The 18,774-nt window shown below is 46.5% G+C and overlaps 2 protein-coding genes across 3 annotated transcripts in view; both read right to left on the bottom strand.

Annotated features, from left to right (window-relative positions):
- Nucleotides 1-519: 519 nt before the first annotated feature.
- Nucleotides 520-10,503, bottom strand: bnipl (BCL2 interacting protein like). 2 transcript variants are annotated; one of them, XM_041243024.1, is made up of 10 exons: nt 10,309-10,503; nt 6,770-6,847; nt 5,786-5,859; nt 5,157-5,387; nt 4,533-4,730; nt 3,655-3,757; nt 2,782-2,913; nt 1,459-1,545; nt 1,128-1,226; nt 520-721 (listed from the first exon to the last, which is right to left on the bottom strand). In XM_041243024.1, exons 1-10 carry the CDS (start codon nt 10,341-10,343, stop codon nt 694-696), a joined length of 1,065 nt encoding a protein of 354 aa, XP_041098958.1. In that variant the 5' UTR covers nt 10,344-10,503; the 3' UTR covers nt 520-693. The 2 variants fall into 2 exon arrangements, with proteins under 2 accessions (XP_041098958.1, XP_041098959.1); XM_041243025.1 differs by lacking the exon at nt 10,309-10,503 and adding an exon at nt 8,352-8,465.
- Nucleotides 10,504-12,593: 2,090 nt separating this feature from the next.
- prune (prune exopolyphosphatase) overlaps nt 12,594-18,774 on the bottom strand; it is a 9,105-nt gene continuing 2,924 nt past the window's right edge. Inside the window, exons 2-8 of the mRNA XM_041243022.1 lie at nt 18,224-18,328; nt 16,546-16,751; nt 15,863-16,047; nt 15,511-15,669; nt 14,993-15,087; nt 14,236-14,394; nt 12,594-13,880 (exon numbers count right to left, since the gene is read on the bottom strand). Of these exons, the coding sequence (XP_041098956.1) occupies nt 13,413-13,880; nt 14,236-14,394; nt 14,993-15,087; nt 15,511-15,669; nt 15,863-16,047; nt 16,546-16,751; nt 18,224-18,328 (1,377 nt within the window). The 3' untranslated portion in view covers nt 12,594-13,412. The remainder of the gene's footprint in view (nt 13,881-14,235; nt 14,395-14,992; nt 15,088-15,510; nt 15,670-15,862; nt 16,048-16,545; nt 16,752-18,223; nt 18,329-18,774) is intronic.

The following is an 18,774-nucleotide window of genomic DNA, read 5'->3' as shown; positions in this document are numbered from 1 at the left end:
ACACCACCAGTTATAATAATAAGAAACACAGCAGGGGCTGGTCTGTCTGGATCTGCTTTACAAAACGTTTGTCTTGAGACTGCCTCATTTTCCACTGCCCGGCGCTACAGCTTTTTAAACTGTCGTCCTCCTTTCATTAAAGGGCACATAAGGACCTTTTCATTTGATCTGACATTTTGACCACTTTTATAAACTTTTAAATTGCATTCCCTGCCTTGAGATGGCTTCCAGTGTTCCCGCATGGACCTCTCGGAACTACATTTCCCATCATCCTCCTCCTGCTCGCATATGCAACAGATGGATTTACCAAAGCGAGCAGGAGGATGATGGGAAATGTAGTTCTGAGAGGTCCACGCAGGTACACGGGAAGCCATCTCCAGGCAGGGAATGCCATTTAAAAGTTTGTAAAAGTGGTCAAAATGTGAAAAATAATAATTAAAACAACACACACGCTTTACATAAACAGCTGTAGCAACGCATGGGAACATGAAACACAAACAGAAAGAGACCCTGATGTACCCTTTAAGTGAAGCAGGACTCCAAATACCAGAATGCATTGTGAATTGCTGTCCCACTAAAGGGTGATTAGAAAGTACATTTCCCACATCAACACACCCTCTCATATCACCCTGTACATCTCTCTCTGTACAGTATGTTGACATCTCACAGGATACAAAAATACTTCTGCTGCTTCTAAGAACTGTTGATTTTCTTGTCAAGCCTGCAGAACACAAAAAATAAATGAATGAATGAATTAATTAATTAAAACAGAAGTCAGTAATCTATTGAATGAGACCCCTGGCATGGACGACGAAGACAGGCTGATGCAACAGGGATGGAAGTACATTGAGACTCCCACTGCAGGACAGATTTAATCCATTCCAGGTTTTACTGCCACCAGCTTGATTGTCCCCACTGTGTAGCGACAACAAACCAGGCGTGTCTTACTGAAAACCTAAGAAAATCCAGGAACGGATCACAACGTCTATGCAACGGGAGTCTCATTCCCAACCCTGTGCATAATCTTTCATGAAGGAATACGCTGCTTAACATATCAGCCGTTAGCAGCGCGTTTGCCCTTAAGATCCCAGAGGCAGAGACTGTTCAGCGGGGCACGAGGTACGTACTGCAAGATGCATTCGGGGAGGACCACGTGCTCCATTGAGATCAGCTCGGACAATTCCCGCAGGCTTTTCAGGAAACGCATCTTCCGACTGAATTTGGAGCTGCGGGAGGGGAAGAGAACCAAAAAAAAAAAAAAAAAAAAAAAATCGATTCAGTTGAACCCTTTTCATGAACGAAATTATTATTATTTTTTTTAAACAGCTGGGAAAAAAAGTAGTTTTGTAATTGCATATTGCGACTTGGATATTGCAATAGCTATATCATGACATTGGGGTATCGTGACAGTGCCACTGGGGGGGTGGGGGTGGGGGGGCTGTTTAAAACGCCTCTTACCTGATGAAAGGTCGAATGATGGTCGTCAAGGCTTTCATGTACCAGGACGGGTGGACCACCAGGAACGCTTTCAGGTTTTTCCGCAACCTGGACGAATAAAAACAGGGAAGCAGCGTGAAAACACAGCGTTTATCCGGAGGATCTCCGGCAGACAGGTTGCCAGCTGCTTCTACAGACCCCAGGCAGGAGAATTGCAAATGGAAGAAAATAGCATTGTAAACTGCATTTGCAATTTTATCAAATCATTCTGCTGTAATTGTACAAGACCCCACGTCTGTTGCCAGCAAAACTAATGCAGAGTTAGCCATTATTTATCTTAAAATGAGTAATTGCAATAATAATAATAATAATAATAATAATAATAGATTCAAATCCATAACATCATTCAGAATGCATTAAAAGGAGACAGAATATTTAATTTGAAGTGACTGACTTTTCGTTTCACTCTGCAGCTGTGCCCCAAATTTTGCATCACCTAGAATTTTAGGATTGAGACGCATATAGGAACATAATTTAGATCTTTTATTTAACATCCTGTCATCAAATAAACTACAAAAATGAAAAAGTCTACTGGAAGGAAACCATTACAGTATTATATAGATTTCGAGTTGTATATGGGGAAAACTATACAAAGCACTGGGTGTGGAATTCAATATGTTAACAAGGGAACATTATTCAGCAGCTTTCACTGGACTCTATGAAGCTGAGGGAGTTCATTCTATATAGAGGGGGTGCAATTCAATATGAGAACAAGGGAACATTATTCAGCAGCTTTCACTGGACTCTATGAAGCTGAGGGAGTTCATTCTATATAGAGGGGGTGCAATTCAATATGAGAACAAGGGAACATTATTCAGCAGCTTTCACTGGACTCTATGAAGCTGAGGGAGTTCATTCTATATAGAGGGGGTGCAATTCAATATGTTAACTTATTCAGCAGCTTTCACTGGACTCTATGAAGCTGAGGGAGTTCATTCTATATAGAGGGGGTGCAATTCAATATGAGAACAAGGGAACATTATTCAGCAGCTTTCACTGGACTCTATGAAGCTGAGGGAGTTCATTCTATATAGAGGGGGTGCAATTCAATATGTTAACAAGGGAACATTATTCAGCAGCTTTCACTGGACTCTATGAAGCTGAGGGAGTTCATTCTATATAGAGGGGGTGCAATTCAATATGTTAACAAGGGAACATTATTCAGCAGCTTTCACGGGACTCTATGAAGCTGAGTGAGTTCATTCTACAGGGTGATGCAAACACTTTGGGGCAGATATGTTCACCCAGAGCCCAGGCAGCAGTGCACAGCCCCAGAGCGCTGACCTCCTGTCGATGGTCAAGTAGCACTGTCGCAGCCAGCCGATGCTGGGGATTTTGTTGCGAGGGGTCATTCCGTTCAGGTAAACCAGAATGTAGTTTTCCGAGACCATCAGATCCAGGGTCCCGATCACATACCTGCAAACATACAATCCCATCGGAAATTATTTTACTCCCTGCAGCTCTTCTCCACACCACAGCGTCTCCAAGCGCTTTGCGTGTCGGTTAAAACAGAAAGGCATTCGCCAGCGCTTCTCAAACTCCGTCCTGGGGACCCCCAGCGGCTGCTGGTTTTCGTCCCAGCTTAAAGTTAGCTGTAACATTTGATAACTTGAACTGCAACTGTTTAAGAGCTGAAAACAAGTAAAAAGGTCCAATTAAGCAAATTATCGGTTCAGTGAAGGGTCTGGTTCAGTAATTGAGAGCTCGGTTGGAATGAGAACCAGCAGCCGCAGGGGGTCCCCAGGACCGGGTTTGAGAAGCCCTGCCATACGCAATATCAGGTAGCAATACAAATGAACAAGTAACAAGTAACGATGGGGAATGTAGTTCTGAGAGGTCCAATGCGGGGGACATGTGATACCAGCGGGCAGGAGGATGATGGGAAATGTAGTTCTGAGAGGGCCGTGCGGGTACATGGGAAGCCATCTTGGAGGCAGCGGAACGCAATTTAAAAGTTTTTTTAATAAAGTGGTCAAAATGTTAAAAATAACAATTGAAACAGCACACACTTTACATAAACAGCTGTAACAACACATGGGGACTTCAAATAACCGAGAACAATTGTGCCCCCCAGGGGTTACGGACAGCCCTGCTCTATCTGTAAAGCTGCCCCACGTCTCGTCTGTTCTCGACTGTCGAACCGCGCTGGTCTCTTACCTGAACAGGTTATCCATGATGTACTCGTAGTTCTCGATGCGGTTCTCCGGAAGGTAACACGAAGAGAACACGATGATGGCGTTCAGACCGTCTCCGTAGTAACCTGAAAACAAGAGCGACGCAGCGGGTCAGGAAGACGAGAGAGGCCGAGGCGCATGTCAGTAACCCGGAGGGCGTTCCCACAGTGCGTGCGTGCGTGCGTGCGTGCGTGCAGTCTCACCCCCGTGTGACAGCACTCTGAGGTAGGGCTCCAGTGCGGGGTGTGTGTGTGTGAGTGTGTGCGTGCGTGTGTGTGCGTGCGTGCGGTGTGTGTGTGTGTGTGTGTGTGTGTGTGTGTGTGCGTGTGTGTGTGTGCGTGCAGGCTCACCCCCGTGTGACAGCACTCTGAGGTAGGGCTCCAGTGCGGGGTGTGTGTGTGTGTGTGTGTGTGTGTGTGTGTGCGTGCGTGTGTGCGTGCAGGCTCACCCCCGTGTGACAGCACTCTGAGGTAGGGCTCCAATGCGGTGTGTGTGTGTGTGTGCGTGGTGTGTGTGTGTGTGTGCGTGTGTGTGTGTGTGTGTGCGTGTGTGTGTGTGCGTGCAGGCTCACCCCCGTGTGACAGCACTCTGAGGTAGGGCTCCAGTGCGGTGTGTGTGTGTGTGTGTGTGTGCGTGTGTGTGTGTGTGTGTGTGTGTGCGTGCGTGCGTGCAGGCTCACCCCCGTGTGACAGCACTCTGAGGTAGGACTCCAATGCGATGTGTGTGTGTGTGTGTGTGAGCGTGCAGGCTCACCCCCGTGTGACAGCACTCTGAGGTAGGGCTCCAGTGCGGTGTGTGTGTGCGTGTGTGTGTGTGCGTGTGTGTGTGCGTGTGTGTGTGCGTGTGTGTGTGCAGGCTCACCCCCGTGTGACAGCACTCTGAGGTAGGGCTCCAGCACGCTCATGTTGACCCGGTACTCCTGCTCCCCCATGCGGAACAGCCTCCACTTCCTGCCTTGGCTGTCCTCCTCGTCCATGGGCTGGCTCTCCTCCGAACGCTCCCTCTCCCTCAGCGCCGTCCCGCTGCCCTCCTGCGGTCGCTGCCTCCTAGGCAACTCATCTGAGAACAACGGGGCGATGGCTTACTCGCATGACCTTCGTCATCATCATCATCACCACCACCACCAACTACAGCTAGGGTCAAAGGGTGATCATCACCTAAAATTTTAGGGTTGAGAAAAAACTATAGGAACACGATTTAGAGATATTTTAGTTTAATATCACGCGGTCGAAGAAACTACTAAATCACAAAAGTCTACTGCAAGGAAGCTGTAACAGCAGCTCAGCGTTTCATGTTAGATTTCGAAATGGCACACTTTTCGATGTGTCAGGTTATGGCTAAGTATACGGGGAACATTACGCTTCAAAGGGGCGGTGTGTAACTCAATATGCGAGCGTCACATTATTCAGCAGCTTTCACTGAACTCTATGAAGCAAAACGAGTCGACTGCAAACGGAGGGGGGGGTTTCCTGGCGCTCGCCTCACCCTCCCACTCCAGCTCGTGCGTTCCCTCTGGGACGGTGAAGGACTCATTGTCGGATGGGGTCTCCAGGTCGTCGATGTCGATGTCGAAGTCTTCGTCGGGGGACAGGCCGGCAGAGAGGAAGTCGTCCGAGACAATGGAGTCACTGCGGTCCAGAGTGAGGCTGAGGCAGGGAGCCACCAGCCTCTTCTTCATGAGCCTCTTCCCAGAGAGAGCCAGGGTGCTAGGGGGAACTGCAAACACCGAGAGAGAGAGAGAGAGAGAGAGAGAGAGAGAGAGAGGGAGAGAGAGAGAGAGAGAGAGAGCGAGAGAGAGACACAGACAGAGAGGGAGAGAGCAAGAGACGGAGAGAGTATGACACATAATGATTTCTCATAAGACAGGATCAACAATACGTATTAACTTGATATAAATCACTCACAGTGTCATTTAAAAAACAGTTGAGACTGTAAATATTTACTTTTTTTGTCATTGGTTAGTGTGATGAGCAAGAGAGGCGACACACGTGTCAAAATAAGACGTTCTGGAATATTCTGCCTTGGTTGGCTTCATGGTGTGTTCTGCAACAGTGTTTCTGAAATTCGACAGTGCTGGACCACGAGGAAGCCTGGGTGTAAATTAGCTCGGTTACCTGGTCTTTCCTCTTCTTCAGTGGGGCTCTCCGGGGGATCACACCCTTGGCTCTCCGTTTCCTCGGGAAGTTGCCTTTGTGGAGAATCAAAACCAGAGGGATAAGACAAGCGCAGTATCGGAAACGCAACACCAGGGGGAGCCCGTGCTTTTTGCTAAACGTTCCGCAGGCAGGGAATCGGCTACACCTGGTCTTATTGGAAACCAGATAGGCAGGAATTTCATCAGGGCTTCAAAAGCTCCTTTGTGTGTGTACGTGTCTCTATCTGGCTATCTATCTATCTATCTATCTATCTATATACACACACACACACACACACACGCACACACACACACACACACACACACACACACACACACACACACACACACACACACACACACACACACACACACACACACACACACACACACAACACACACACCCTTTCTTTCTTTTTCCCAATGTGTCGAAGTTTTCACTCACACACACACACACACACACACACACACACACACACACACAACACACACAGCTTCAAAAGCTGAATAAAAGCTCTGCTTTGTACTTTTCCATATATTTAACACAAAACTGACAATAATGAAAAAATGTGACATTTCGAAATCTAACATGAAATAATTTATTACTGCAACATAATTTTGTAATTGCTTTGATTGATGTGCATGAAATAAAAAGTCTAAATTATATAATATATAGCGCCTTTCATAGTGGACCACCATCACAAAGCCGCTTCACAAGATACGAGACTAGGGTGTGGGACCCTGAGCGAGTCACTTCACCTCCTTGTGCTCCGTCCTTCGGACGAGACGCAAAACAAACGAGGTCCTATTGGAAGAGACTCTGCAGCAGCAGCAGCAGTTGTTGACGATGCAGAGTTCACCCCCCTGGTCTCTGCGAGTCTCTCTGGATAAAAGCGTCTGCTGAATGACTAATTAATAATAATAATAATAATAATAATAATAATAATAATAATAATAATCTGACCTGGGAAATTCCTCATCCTGCCATTCTTCCTTGAGCTCCATATCCGTGATGTGAAGGTTCTCGAACCCGGACATGTCACTGCCAAAGAGGGGATCACAGCACAGGGTCAGAGGAATCCACAGCCTGCCTGACAGTGATCTATAACATGAACCTGTGCTTCTGTTCAGCCTGTTACTGGACACAGAGACCTGAGCAACAGACCTTCTTAATTATAACAGACGTGTTCAGAGCTCCTGATGCACAGCAACGTCACCCAGTCCAGGTTTCACTAGCAGCTTGATCAGCCCCAGTGTGTCTAGCTAACAAGCTCAGGTGTGTCTGATTATTAAACGCACAGTAAAACCAGGACTGGATCACACTGCTGTGCAACAGGAGTCTTATTTACACCCTAATGTATTTGATGACTTTTCCAAAGTTGGGGTCATGATTTTATACACAGAAAACAGAACCTTTGAGATGTTTTTTTGTTTTGTTTTGTTTTTTAGAACACGTCATGTGTACAAATAAGATGTTTCGGGTCACTGTGACCCGTGGCGTTTATCTGTGTAGATTTGTGTGCAGGAATAAAGCAAACTTCTTCAATTTGTTATTTTATTATTATTATTATATTTGCATTGTTATCTCTGGAAATGGCTGCACCTGTCTGGAGATATTTATAAACAAAAGCAAACAATATGTATCTACAAGGCAGAGGCTAATTTTCTCTGTCAGTTTTGCAACAGCGTCTCCCTGGTAAAGACACTGCAGAATGAGGAGCTCCCAGGCTGGCAGTCAAAGAAGTTTGATCACAGCTCCTGGACTAAAAGAGCAGAGAAGTCTTTTGCAAATAAAAACAGTTAATCAATTTAAGGCTGTTTTAAATTAGTTTGAAATTGCATCGGGTCGATACGACCCAAAACATAACAGATGCACTTAAATTCTGAACAGAACAGGAGAGTTAACTTCGCTCTACAATTTTCAAGAAAACGTGGTCAGTTTATAAACCAGTGCTGGAAACTGAGGCTGTATTAAATGCGCCATCTTTACGCAAAAGCAACCTGTCATCTTTATCACTTCTCAATATGCAGCGCAACGTGGCGACGGCGATCGCGTTAAGATGGATACAGGAAAAAAAAAAAAACCTTTTAAAAAAAAAAAAAAAAAGAGTACATTTGAAGCCCGCGTATGATTCGATACACGTGGGAATAAATAAGAGTGCATGGCAAGTACTCGCATGGCAGTCACATTACAAGCGAAACGAAATCCGCAGTAAATCACAAAAAAAAAAAAAACCAAACAAACAAAAAAAACGATTTCTTGGCTCGGCAAAATTCCCAATGTTTACAGAACTTGGGTGTTTTAATCTCAAAAGAATGTTGTTTTTTTTTTTTTGTTGTTGTTGTTTTGTTTTGTTTTGGAGAAGTGTATTTATCTGTAATGTAATTTTTTTCTATAATCAATTCCTGTGCTGTCAACTTGCCCCGCGCACTAGCTACAGGTTTGTACTTTTGTACAATTGCAAAACGTGTTTAGAAATAATAATAATAATAATAATAATAATAATAATAATAATAATAATAATAATAATAATAAAAGCACGAACCCGTCACTCTCAACTTTTGTCGACCACGGAATTTCTTCAGAGTTGGAGAAAAAGACCCAGGAACGAGCAGCCGCCAATCGGGGGCTCACCTGGGTCGATGACGTCACCGCCTTACCTGGGAAGCAAGGTGTGTGAGGGCTCGTGTTTGATCCGCCTGCCCAGCCAAACTACCATGGCAACCGCCCTGCGCCGGCTTGCCCGTGTTTACATATCTCTGTTACTTGTAGGACATGCATACCTCACACGGCAGGGTACAATGCAAGGTGTTGCATAATTATAATAATAAAGGCAAGCGCTATTTATAAAAGAGACAGGGAATAAAACACAAACCAAACTATATTAAAAAAAAATAATAAAAATTAGTGACGTTGTGAGCTACTTACATTTGCTATGAAGACAGTATTGCCTTCCGGCTGTTTGCACCTTGCTTTCAGATTAGGGAAGGTGTAAGGTTACCCTCTGACGGAGGTGCGCAAGACGATTCAGGTGCTGTGAACGGAGCTGCGTTGCTGCTGGTTGGTCGCCCAGCAGAGGGCGCTCAACCAACGCCCCGCACTTTAAAGCGAGCTAAAAAGTTTAATTAGAGCGCATCACGCTGAAGGCGATTCAAATGCTTTATTATTTACTTTTGATTTTTTTTTTTTTTATTAACTGAGATGCCGGCAATGGGCTTAATTAAAAAGTAATTTGTCTCGCACAGCACGCTTGCAACGTGGCTGATGAAGGCAGGATCGAGGCACCTGGCGAAGGGGCTGCATCGATCTCGGTGTGAAATGAAACAAGGACACCGCCTGTCTTACTAAACTGCTTGAACAGGGTGATCCTGCAGTCTCAAGAGCCCGATTCAGCGTCATTTTTTGTAGATATAAATTGTATATTTGTGTTCGTTTTTGCATTTGCATTGCCTGTAATGCATATACTTTTATATTGTGTTTATAATTCTCTGTAAGTCGCTTGAATAAAAAAAAAAAAAGTCTGACGATAATATATAATAATATAATAATATAATAATAATAATAACTCTTCAATAATAAGTTAATACCTTAAGAGAATCTTACTCTCACATTCAAGTCTACAATGGGAATCTTTTTCTCCAGCTGAGACCGGTTCCTTCTGGTCTTGTTACTTTGGGTCCCGGCTGTTCAACGACAAAAACTTTGAATAGAGCCTCGGTTGCCAGGGCCATCAGTGATAGCGTGAACTCAGTGATAGCGACCCCGCCACTGTTCAGGGCACTCCCCAGTGAGGTTCAAGCACTGAGCACGACGTAGCAGACACCACACCTGGGGTGCGCGGCCAATCAATCCCAGCCCTGGAGCCCCATTCCACTCAAGGGAGGTTTAAAATGAATAAAGAAAACAACGTTTGGATGGCCTTTAAATCACATAGACTGGATGAGCGGGTTTCTGCTAAACTTTATCGTTCCGTCTTAAAATATTATTATTATTATTATTATTATTATTATTATTATTATTATTATTATTATTATTATTATTATTATTCTCTTAAAACAGGTAGAAATTAGCCTATGAGAATGGACCCCACAGCTACCCAACACGACTGCACAAGGTTAAGAATCCAGGAAAGCACGCTGGATCTTTCTAAACAGCTACTGTGTTAAAACATGATGTGAAGAGACAGACAGGCAGACACATGATTAACCAACTGCCTGTTATTTTCAGTCTGAGAGAACCTAACACTAACACACAATAAACAAACCACAATGCAAGTCTATTTCACTTCCCATCTCTCTTCCCTCTCTCTCTCTCTCTCTCTCTCTCTCTCTCTCTCTCTCTCTCACACACACACACACACACACACACACACACACACACACACACACACACACACACACACACACCCTAGTTCCACAGAACCCGTCTTAACACTCTACCACCGGCACTGCGTGTGAACACATGCGGGCTCTCCAGGCAGGAATTTTGTCTTTCCTACTCACAGGTTTGCACTCTTCGTCTCAGAGTATGTCCCCATTTCGGCGACGGGTCGTTCAGAACTGGCTGGCTTGTTTTTTTATCCTAAGTCTCTTCCTCGCTGTGTCTCTGGCTGAGTGTCTCTTCCTCCTGTGTGATGACTTCACTCTCCCCGGACTGGTTTGTCAACACCTGGATCTGCTCCTCTGCTGCTCACAGACATACCCCCTCTGTCCTGTTTTTATAGAGAGAACAGGAGAGCCGGGCGTGCCCAGGGTCCTAACGCCTCATTCTTACCTGTTTTCAGTATTAGGCCGCCTATACAGAAAGCGGCATAATCTTTAATTAACTCCTATTGGCTCTAGATTGACCTTACAAAACTAGTATCAAACATCTAGGTAGAGTAGGGGTCCTCGAGGGTCTTCCCTGGTAAAGGCACAGCCGCGTGGTGTGCAGGGGGGAGTCACACAGTCAGGGGAGCGCAGGGGTCCCCGAGGGTCTCCCCTGGTAAAGGCAAGGCCGCGTGGTGTGCAGGGGGGAGTCACACAGTCAGGGGAGCGCAGGGGTCCTCGAGGGTCTCCCCTGGTAAAGGCACGGCCGCGTGGTGTGCAGGGGGGAGTCACACAGTCAGGGGAGCGCAGGGGTCCCCGAGGGTCTCCCCTGGTAAAGGCACGGCCGCGTGGTGTGCAGGGGGGAGTCACACAGTCAGGGGAGCGCAGGGGTCCCCGAGGGTCTCCCCTGGTAAAGGCAAGGCCGCGTGGTGTGCAGGGGGGAGTCACACAGTCAGGGGAGCGCAGGGGTCCCCGAGGGTCTCCCCTGGTAAAGGCACGGCCGTGTGGTGTGCAGGGGGGAGTCACACAGTCAGGGGAACGCAGGGGTCCCTGAGGGTCTCCCCTGGTAAAGGCAAGGCCGCGTGGTGTGCAGGGGGGAGTCACACAGTCAGTGGAGCGCAGGGGTCCCCGAGGGTCTCCCCTGGTAAAGGCACAGCCCCGTACAGCACAGCCTGCATACTTTGCCAGTCAAAACAAGTCACAACTGCTGCAGTTCATAGACAATCTGCCCCCTTGTGGCTAAAGAGAAAAGCGCATCTCTTTTCAGTAACCTCTTGACAAAAATCAATTCCCAACATATTCATTAATAAAAAAATAAACAACTTCACAAACGTTTTTTTTTTTTTTGTTTTAACCAGAACTGTATTTCTCTCTCTTTATTTTCATTTAAACAAATCAGGTTGAAGCATTTGCATATAATTAGTCAGTTTTGCATAGGTGATCTATTAACAGTTAACTCCACAGACAGCAGTGTTGGAATCTAGCTTTCGAAAACGACTGCCCTGTCTTTTTAAAAATACACAAAACCCCTTTCAAAGATTTCGCTTCAAATGCCAGTTTGAGGTGGGGGCAGTTCATATTGTAACTGCGATTTCTAACGAACGGCAGTTTCAATGCAAGCGGAATCACGCCGTTTCGCTAACGACAGTCAACTGAGATTGACCCACAGCACAGCTGCGCAATTCAAGCTGTGAATGATCACATCGCTGATCAGTTCCAGTTCAATTCCAGAGGTATCTGTAATCAGCTGCTTACCGCTCTGCCAGGCTTTCGCTGTGGGACGATTTCGTAAAAGCTTATTTGATTCTATAGTTGAGATCTCAGAACAGGCACATGCCTTTTAATACAACCCTTTTATTATACACACGGTTTATCAACTTCAAAAACAAAGCTTGCATTGGTCCGCAGATTAGAAAAAAAAAAATCGATAGAAAATAATTATAAATAAATTCCTATTAATACACATTTGAAAAAAATTAATTGCATGAAAAGATTAATTATTTAAACACGGTAGTACCATTAATTATTATTATTACTAATAATAATTGTAATTATTATTAACAATATTAATTGTGTTATTATTATTATTATTATTATTATTATTATTATTATTATTATTATTATTATTATTATTATTATTATTATTAATAGCACAATTACTACAGTACAATATGTAATGCATTGTGTTTATATTATAACACTCATTCTAATACTACATTGTTATTTGATGTGATTCTTATGAAGTATTACGGATTGTTAACCCATGAAAAGCCAAATTCATTTCTCTTTGCAAATCTGATCACAGGCTGTACTGATGTAATTTGATGATTTTACACTCAGACTTCATTTCGCGGTTTAACAAAATTAGTACGCAAGTTATCCTGATAATACAGTTCAATTAAAACAAGCACACAGTTAAAAAATGACTGTGCCAAATATATATATATATATATATATATATATATATATATATATATATATATATATATATATATATAAATCTAAATAAAACCTAGAAATTCTTTGGTAATATTGCAAAATAAAAGAATAAGTTAAAGCTGTATTGTCTGGCTTTCCCGCAGAGATGTTTCACGGCAGGAGCGCTTGCCGTGCGTTTCTTGACTCGCTGTACCACGCCGCACCTCTGCGTGCTGTACCACGCTTGCCCGTGCTTGCCCATGCTATGCTTTATTAGACTCTGCTATGCTTCCACTCTGAAGGGTTTTCGAAGGGTCCACTCTTGCTACAAAGTTCACAGGGCTTTACAGAGAATACCGTTACCCCTGGCAGGTGTGAGAGCTCGTCATCCCTGCGCACTGAACCTCGTTTCCACGCACCTCTGAACCCGGGTTCAAAGCGTGGATGAGTGGATGCACGTCGCAAACACTGACCAGTCAAGCGACAGAGTGGGCGTGAATGTGGAATCCTCACAGGGGGCTGAGCTGGTCTCTCCCTGCTTTAACGTTCTCGTACCGCTGTTATTTTTACTAAGTGAAAGATCCAGAGAAAAGCAAAGCCGCGTCGTCCATCCTTTTGGTTTTGTAAAGAAATGCGCTTGGCCCTAGCCGCAAGGCATGCTGGGATAGAACCGCAGAACCGGACGCTGGCCGCAAGGCATGCTCGGAAAAAAACAGCCGTCGAAAAACTGGCATTGCAGAGAAAGTCCTTTCACTCGCCTCAGGGGGACGATCTATGGGGGACCGGGAGGAAGGAGGGAGAACCCTGGATTGGTGGTCATGGAAACGAGGTATTTTTGGAGGGGGGATGGGGGAGGGGGGGGCTGTAACCCTGCGAGTCCTCTACTGTCCGCCAGGCATATCCCGCTCCTCCCAGTTCTCCTCTTTCGCCATGCGGCTGAATTTCTCCAAGACGGCGTCGGCGGTCAGTCTGGGAAGGCCGCTGTCCAGCGGGCATCCTTCCACCAGGCTGTTCATTGGGGTGGGCGGCAGCTGGCAGTCCTCCTCCGTCCCAGAATCCTCTGCTGCCTGGCGTCTGCGCCTGGAAGCCGAGTATCCGTGGTGGCGAGCCTCCTCTTCGAGAGGCGGGGTGCGGCGGGAGGAACCGAACTGGTCCTCCGGCTCCTCCCAGCCTGTCCCAGCAGGCACCGCTCTCTCCCGCTCTCTCAGGAACTCCTTGACGACGGGCAGGACCTTCTTCCGGGAGGCCTGGGTGTTGCCCTGGTGATAGGCTTTGATGTGGGGGTAGGGGCTGGCGATTGGGGAGAGGTTCAACTGAGGATTCTGGGCGTTTTCAAGAGCTTGACACAGCTGTGGATTCAGAAAGCAGCTCTTTAATTAATCTTGTCACCAGCATGGGAAGCGATCTTATTATTATTATTATTATTATTATTATTATTATTATTATTATTATTATTATTATTTAGCAGATGCCTTTAATCAAGGCGACTTACAGAGACTAGGGTGTGTGAACCATGCATCAGCTGCAGAGTCACTTACAACAACGTCTCACCCCAAAGACGCAGCACAAGGAGGTTCAGTGACTCGCTCGGGGTCACACAGCAAGTGACCCGCGATTTCAACCCAGGGACCTCCCTGTTTTCTTTAACCACTGGAGCACACAGCCTCCTTGGAAGAGCGGTAGCTTCCCCAGCTAAAGGCTCACCTGCTCCCTCAGTCGGGTGCTGTAGCTGTACACTGCAATCTGTCGGTAGGGCTCGTTGCCGTCGCGGAAGGAGATCGCCATGGCGACCAGCGCTGCGTGGCGATGCTTGTGGCAGAACTCGCACAGCTCCTGCTGCAGACCGGGCCTCTGGAAAAACACCTGGGGGGAAAAAAAAAACAAACAAACACAGGGAAAGAATCGTCACCGCCCAGCCCGGTCCGATCAAAACCGCGGCCATCGGCCATCTCCCGTTTCCACGAGAACGGACGGACAGCCAGTCTGAGCTGAGCTGGGTTGTACCGCGTTCCTTCTGAACCCAACAGATCGTTTTCAGGCTGGCCTGAGTGGTGCACGAAAACCCACAAAAATGTGACATTTCGAAATCTACCATGAAACCCTGCTGTGCTACTATTATGGCTTCCTTTCCGGTAGAGTTTTTTTTATTTTTATTTTGTGGTACCACGTTTCCAGTTTCTTTGAGCACACGTGTTAAATGAAAGATCTAAATTATGTTCACATGGTCTTTTTTTATTATATGGCTCGATCCAGAATTTCTAGGTGACTTTAGGATCTCGCTGCATTAGAAAGTTCTGTCGTTTTTAACATGTCACTTTGGAGTCTGCAACAGCATGCAGTCTGATGCAAAACTTGCGGTCACAGCTGCACGCACACAGAGTGACACAAGGGGATGTGTGACAAAGCTCACTCTGGCTCCCCCTTGTGGGGATCTCCTTGCATTGCAGCCTCAGCACCTCACCTCCAGTCTCATGTAGACCCCGCTGATGGCCACTGTGACATCATCTCCTCCCACAGCCTTCATGTCCTTCTGCAGCACCTGCTCTGTGCTCAGCCCTGCAACAAGGACAGCGGCGGGGAGAGCACACGTGAGTCTGTGTGTGTGTGTGTGAGTCTGTGTGTGTGTGTGTGTGTGCATTAGCTGCTGTGTTGCTGCTACTGTTTCATGTATTATGCTGCTATCATGTATTCTGCACTTTCCACTGTATTTAATGTATTATGCATTGTGTTTTACTGTATATCATGTATTTCTCTGTATTTGAAGTATTATGGATTTTCTTCTTGTTCCTGCATCTTGTAAAGCACTTTGTGATGGTGCTCCGCTATGAAAGGCGCTATATAAAATAAAGATTGATTGATTGATTGATTGTGTGTGTGTGTGAGTGTGGTTGATTATGCATGTGTGTGATTATGTATGTGCATGTGTGTGATGAGGTGTGTGTGTTTATGTATTCAGGTGTGTGCGAGTGTGCGTGGTACCTGCCACGTTGAACTTTGCTCCCTGCAGGGACTCAAACAGCGTGGCTCTCCGGGGCAGGTTTGGGAATCTGGATTCCAGCAGGGCTACCAGCTCCCTGTCCTTGGGGGTCACCTTCCCTGCTTCAGGGGCCATGTTCACACAGTCCAGCACAATTGTACCTGCAGCCAAAAACACACACAGCACCAGTTTCGAAGGACAGAGCACAAGGAGGTTCAGTGACTTGCTCAGGGTCACACACAGGGAGTAAGTGGCTGAGCCGGGATTTGAACGCACTGGTATGAAGCCCCCTTTTCTTTCCCCGCTGGAGCCCCGCTCCTCGGGAGGTACGGCCGCTGCAGAGATTGTATTTACCGTATAGCAGAGTCGCCACTTGCTTATCCAGGACCTGTGGCGCGCTCCGGACGATTCTCTCCGCGATCAGGGTGGCACAGGAGCCCACGGGCTCGGAGGTGACCACGCAGCCAGCAGAGGGCGCTCTCTCCACGGGACGGTGATCGATCACCTCCACTACCGCCCCCTCCAGGACAGAGTCAGCCCTGCAGAGACACACACACGCAGCGCGCTCAGGAAAGTCAAACCATTATAAACAGAGGTGGCCGGCTCTGGTCCTGGACAGCAGCAACATGGCAGGTTTTCTGGGCATCTTTAAAATGATCAGTGGCTGAAGTTGTGGAAAAAACTGCTAGCGCTGACCAAGTATGAAAATAAATTGGTTTCATGAAGTAACTGAGAACTCGGGTGGAACGAAAACCAGAAGACCCTGAGGCTCTCCAGGACTGCTTTACACCGACACGGCATGGATTTTGCCACACACCAGGTTTCACTCGGAGTTTAATAAATCAGACACGCCTGCGCTTGTAACCCATACACACCGTGGCTGATCAAGCTGGTAGCAGAACCCGGAATGGGCGACAGTGCTCTGCAATAGGAGTCTCATTCCCATCCCTGATCTATCTACCTGTCTGAATATCCCAGTCTCACTCCCATCCTTGTTAAGCTCTGTGGTATACTACATTATTTCCCTCCATGCCCACCCTGGCAGGACGTTGTGATCCACCAGCGTGAGAAGGAGCTGGCTGGTCCTGTGCAGGGCATGCAGATCCACCTCGTCACGCAGCACCAAGCTCTCCTCCGCGATGCTGTTCTCCCGCAGGAAGAACGTGCCTTCGGTCCGCAGGGGGAGCTCCGAGCGCGGGATATTCAGCACCGGGATCAGCGTCACGGGAGTCTTTGCAGAAGTCTAGAAGAAAAGAACAACAGGAGACAAAAAAAAGGAGGGCAGATTGCGTTTCGGATGCATTTTGCACTTTTCTGCAACGCGTTCCAGAAAAATAAGACAGCGCAGGTGTAGTTTGTTTAGCGGCCAGCAGGTGGCCCTGTCAAAACACATGGTTATGCGGCTGGAGCTGGCTAACACAACACCAACAAGTCCGATCTGAATTGCATTTAGGAGGCTGTGCGGTCCACTGGTTAAAGTCCAGGGTTTGTAACCAGAAGGTCACCAGTTCAAATCCCAACCCTGCCACTGTGTGACCCTGAGCAAGTCACTTCACCTCCTTGTGCTCCGTCCTGCAGATGAGATGCTAAATCAACGTCCTATTGGAAGTGTGTCTGCATATAATATGCAGTTCACAGCCCGCCTCTGTAAAGCGCTTTGTGATGGTGGTCCGCTACGAAAGGCGCTATATACAAATAATGACTATATGGCTTTAACCATGCCCCAGAAATGCGCCCTAACTACCCACACACAGATTCCTGACAACCCTAAGGTTACATCTCACAATGAGCCACCTCTCTCCCTGCTCCCCCTCCCGCCTCGCTGCTCCACTCCGGGCGAATTCAAAGCTGGCATTGTCTTGTGTTATTTGCTTTGAGGTTGACGTCCTGAATTTTAAAAACAACATGAGGGAAACCATGAAGCCTTGTGTACATGAGCTGTTACTGCTTCACTAAGGCACTGCGAAGGCTGTACCCATTGCCTTGCAGTACGTAGTTCCCTTGTGAAAACTCCTATTTCCAAATAACCCTATTCTTTAGCCCTTATAAATAAATATGCGCTGCCTGTCACATTCAGGAACCCGGCAGCCGGTCCAGGTTGCTTCCTTCCTGGTAAATGATTGAACGCTCACTGCACAGAACCGCACAGAACCACTCTGTGCTTTACAATGCTTCCCTATGCTTTACCAGACCTCTCTGTGCTTTACAATGCTTCCCTGTGCTTTACCAGACCTCTCTGTGCTTTACAATGCTTCCCTATGCTTTACCAGACCTCTCTGTGCTTTACAATGCTTCCCTATGCTTTACCAGACCTCTCTGTGCTTTACAATGCTTCCCTATGCTTTACCAGACCTCTCTGTGCTTTACAATGCTTCCCTATGCTTTACCAGACCTCTCTGTGCTTTACAATGCTTCCCTGTGCTTTACCAGACCTGCTCTGTGCTTTACACCTTGAATGAAAGTAAGCTTATAGCAGAGACCATGGAGTGAGATCACAGGCTTCGTTGCCAAGGACAACGTGAACTGCAGACCCATCCTCTTCACTGCGCTGGTAAACAGGAAAAAATAACAATTAACCAATAAATAAACCAATAAATCAATCAATCAATCAAACACATTTCACTTCTGATCCGCTGCTTAAAATCAATTCCGAAATGCATCGAAGTTGAATATAAAAATCACAATTAGAGGAGTCTGCAGTCCTGCAGTACTCACCTTGAATAGAAAGTAAGCAAAGGTTATAGCAGAGACAATGGAGTCGAGATCACAGGCTTCGTTGCCAAGGACAACGTGAACTGCAGACCCATCCTCTTCACTGCGCTGGTAAACAGGAAAAAATAACAATTAACCAATAAATAAACCAATAAATCAATCAATCAATCAAACACATTTCACTTCTGATCCGCTGCTTAAAATCAATTCCGAAATGCATCGAAGTTGAATATAAAAATCACAATCAGACGCGCTGTGTTAAAACAACAGCGGCAGCACCCGACTGCAACTGAAGACGCTGTGTGCGAGTCAACTAATCTGTGAAGCACCTTCTCAGTTGTTCAGGACGATCGGGCAGCTCGCTGGCGTACGCAATGCAAGGACCCGAGCGCTGGAGAAAGACGAGCGTGTGAAAGCGGGGAAGCTGAAGCCCTCTCGGTTCAGTGGCAGGTCTTACCAGCACAAAGGGAACTGCAATAAGCAAAACTAGACTTGGCAATCATACAAGTAAAGTAACAGTGTGTGTGTAGAGTGTGTCTGGAGTGTGTGTGTGT

The sequence above is a fragment of the Polyodon spathula genome, unplaced genomic scaffold (assembly GCF_017654505.1).
Source record: "Polyodon spathula isolate WHYD16114869_AA unplaced genomic scaffold, ASM1765450v1 scaffolds_1550, whole genome shotgun sequence".
Taxonomy (NCBI): domain Eukaryota; kingdom Metazoa; phylum Chordata; class Actinopteri; order Acipenseriformes; family Polyodontidae; genus Polyodon; species Polyodon spathula.
The sequence above is the reverse complement of the archived record's forward strand: the minus strand, read 5'-3'. Positions and strand labels throughout refer to the sequence as shown.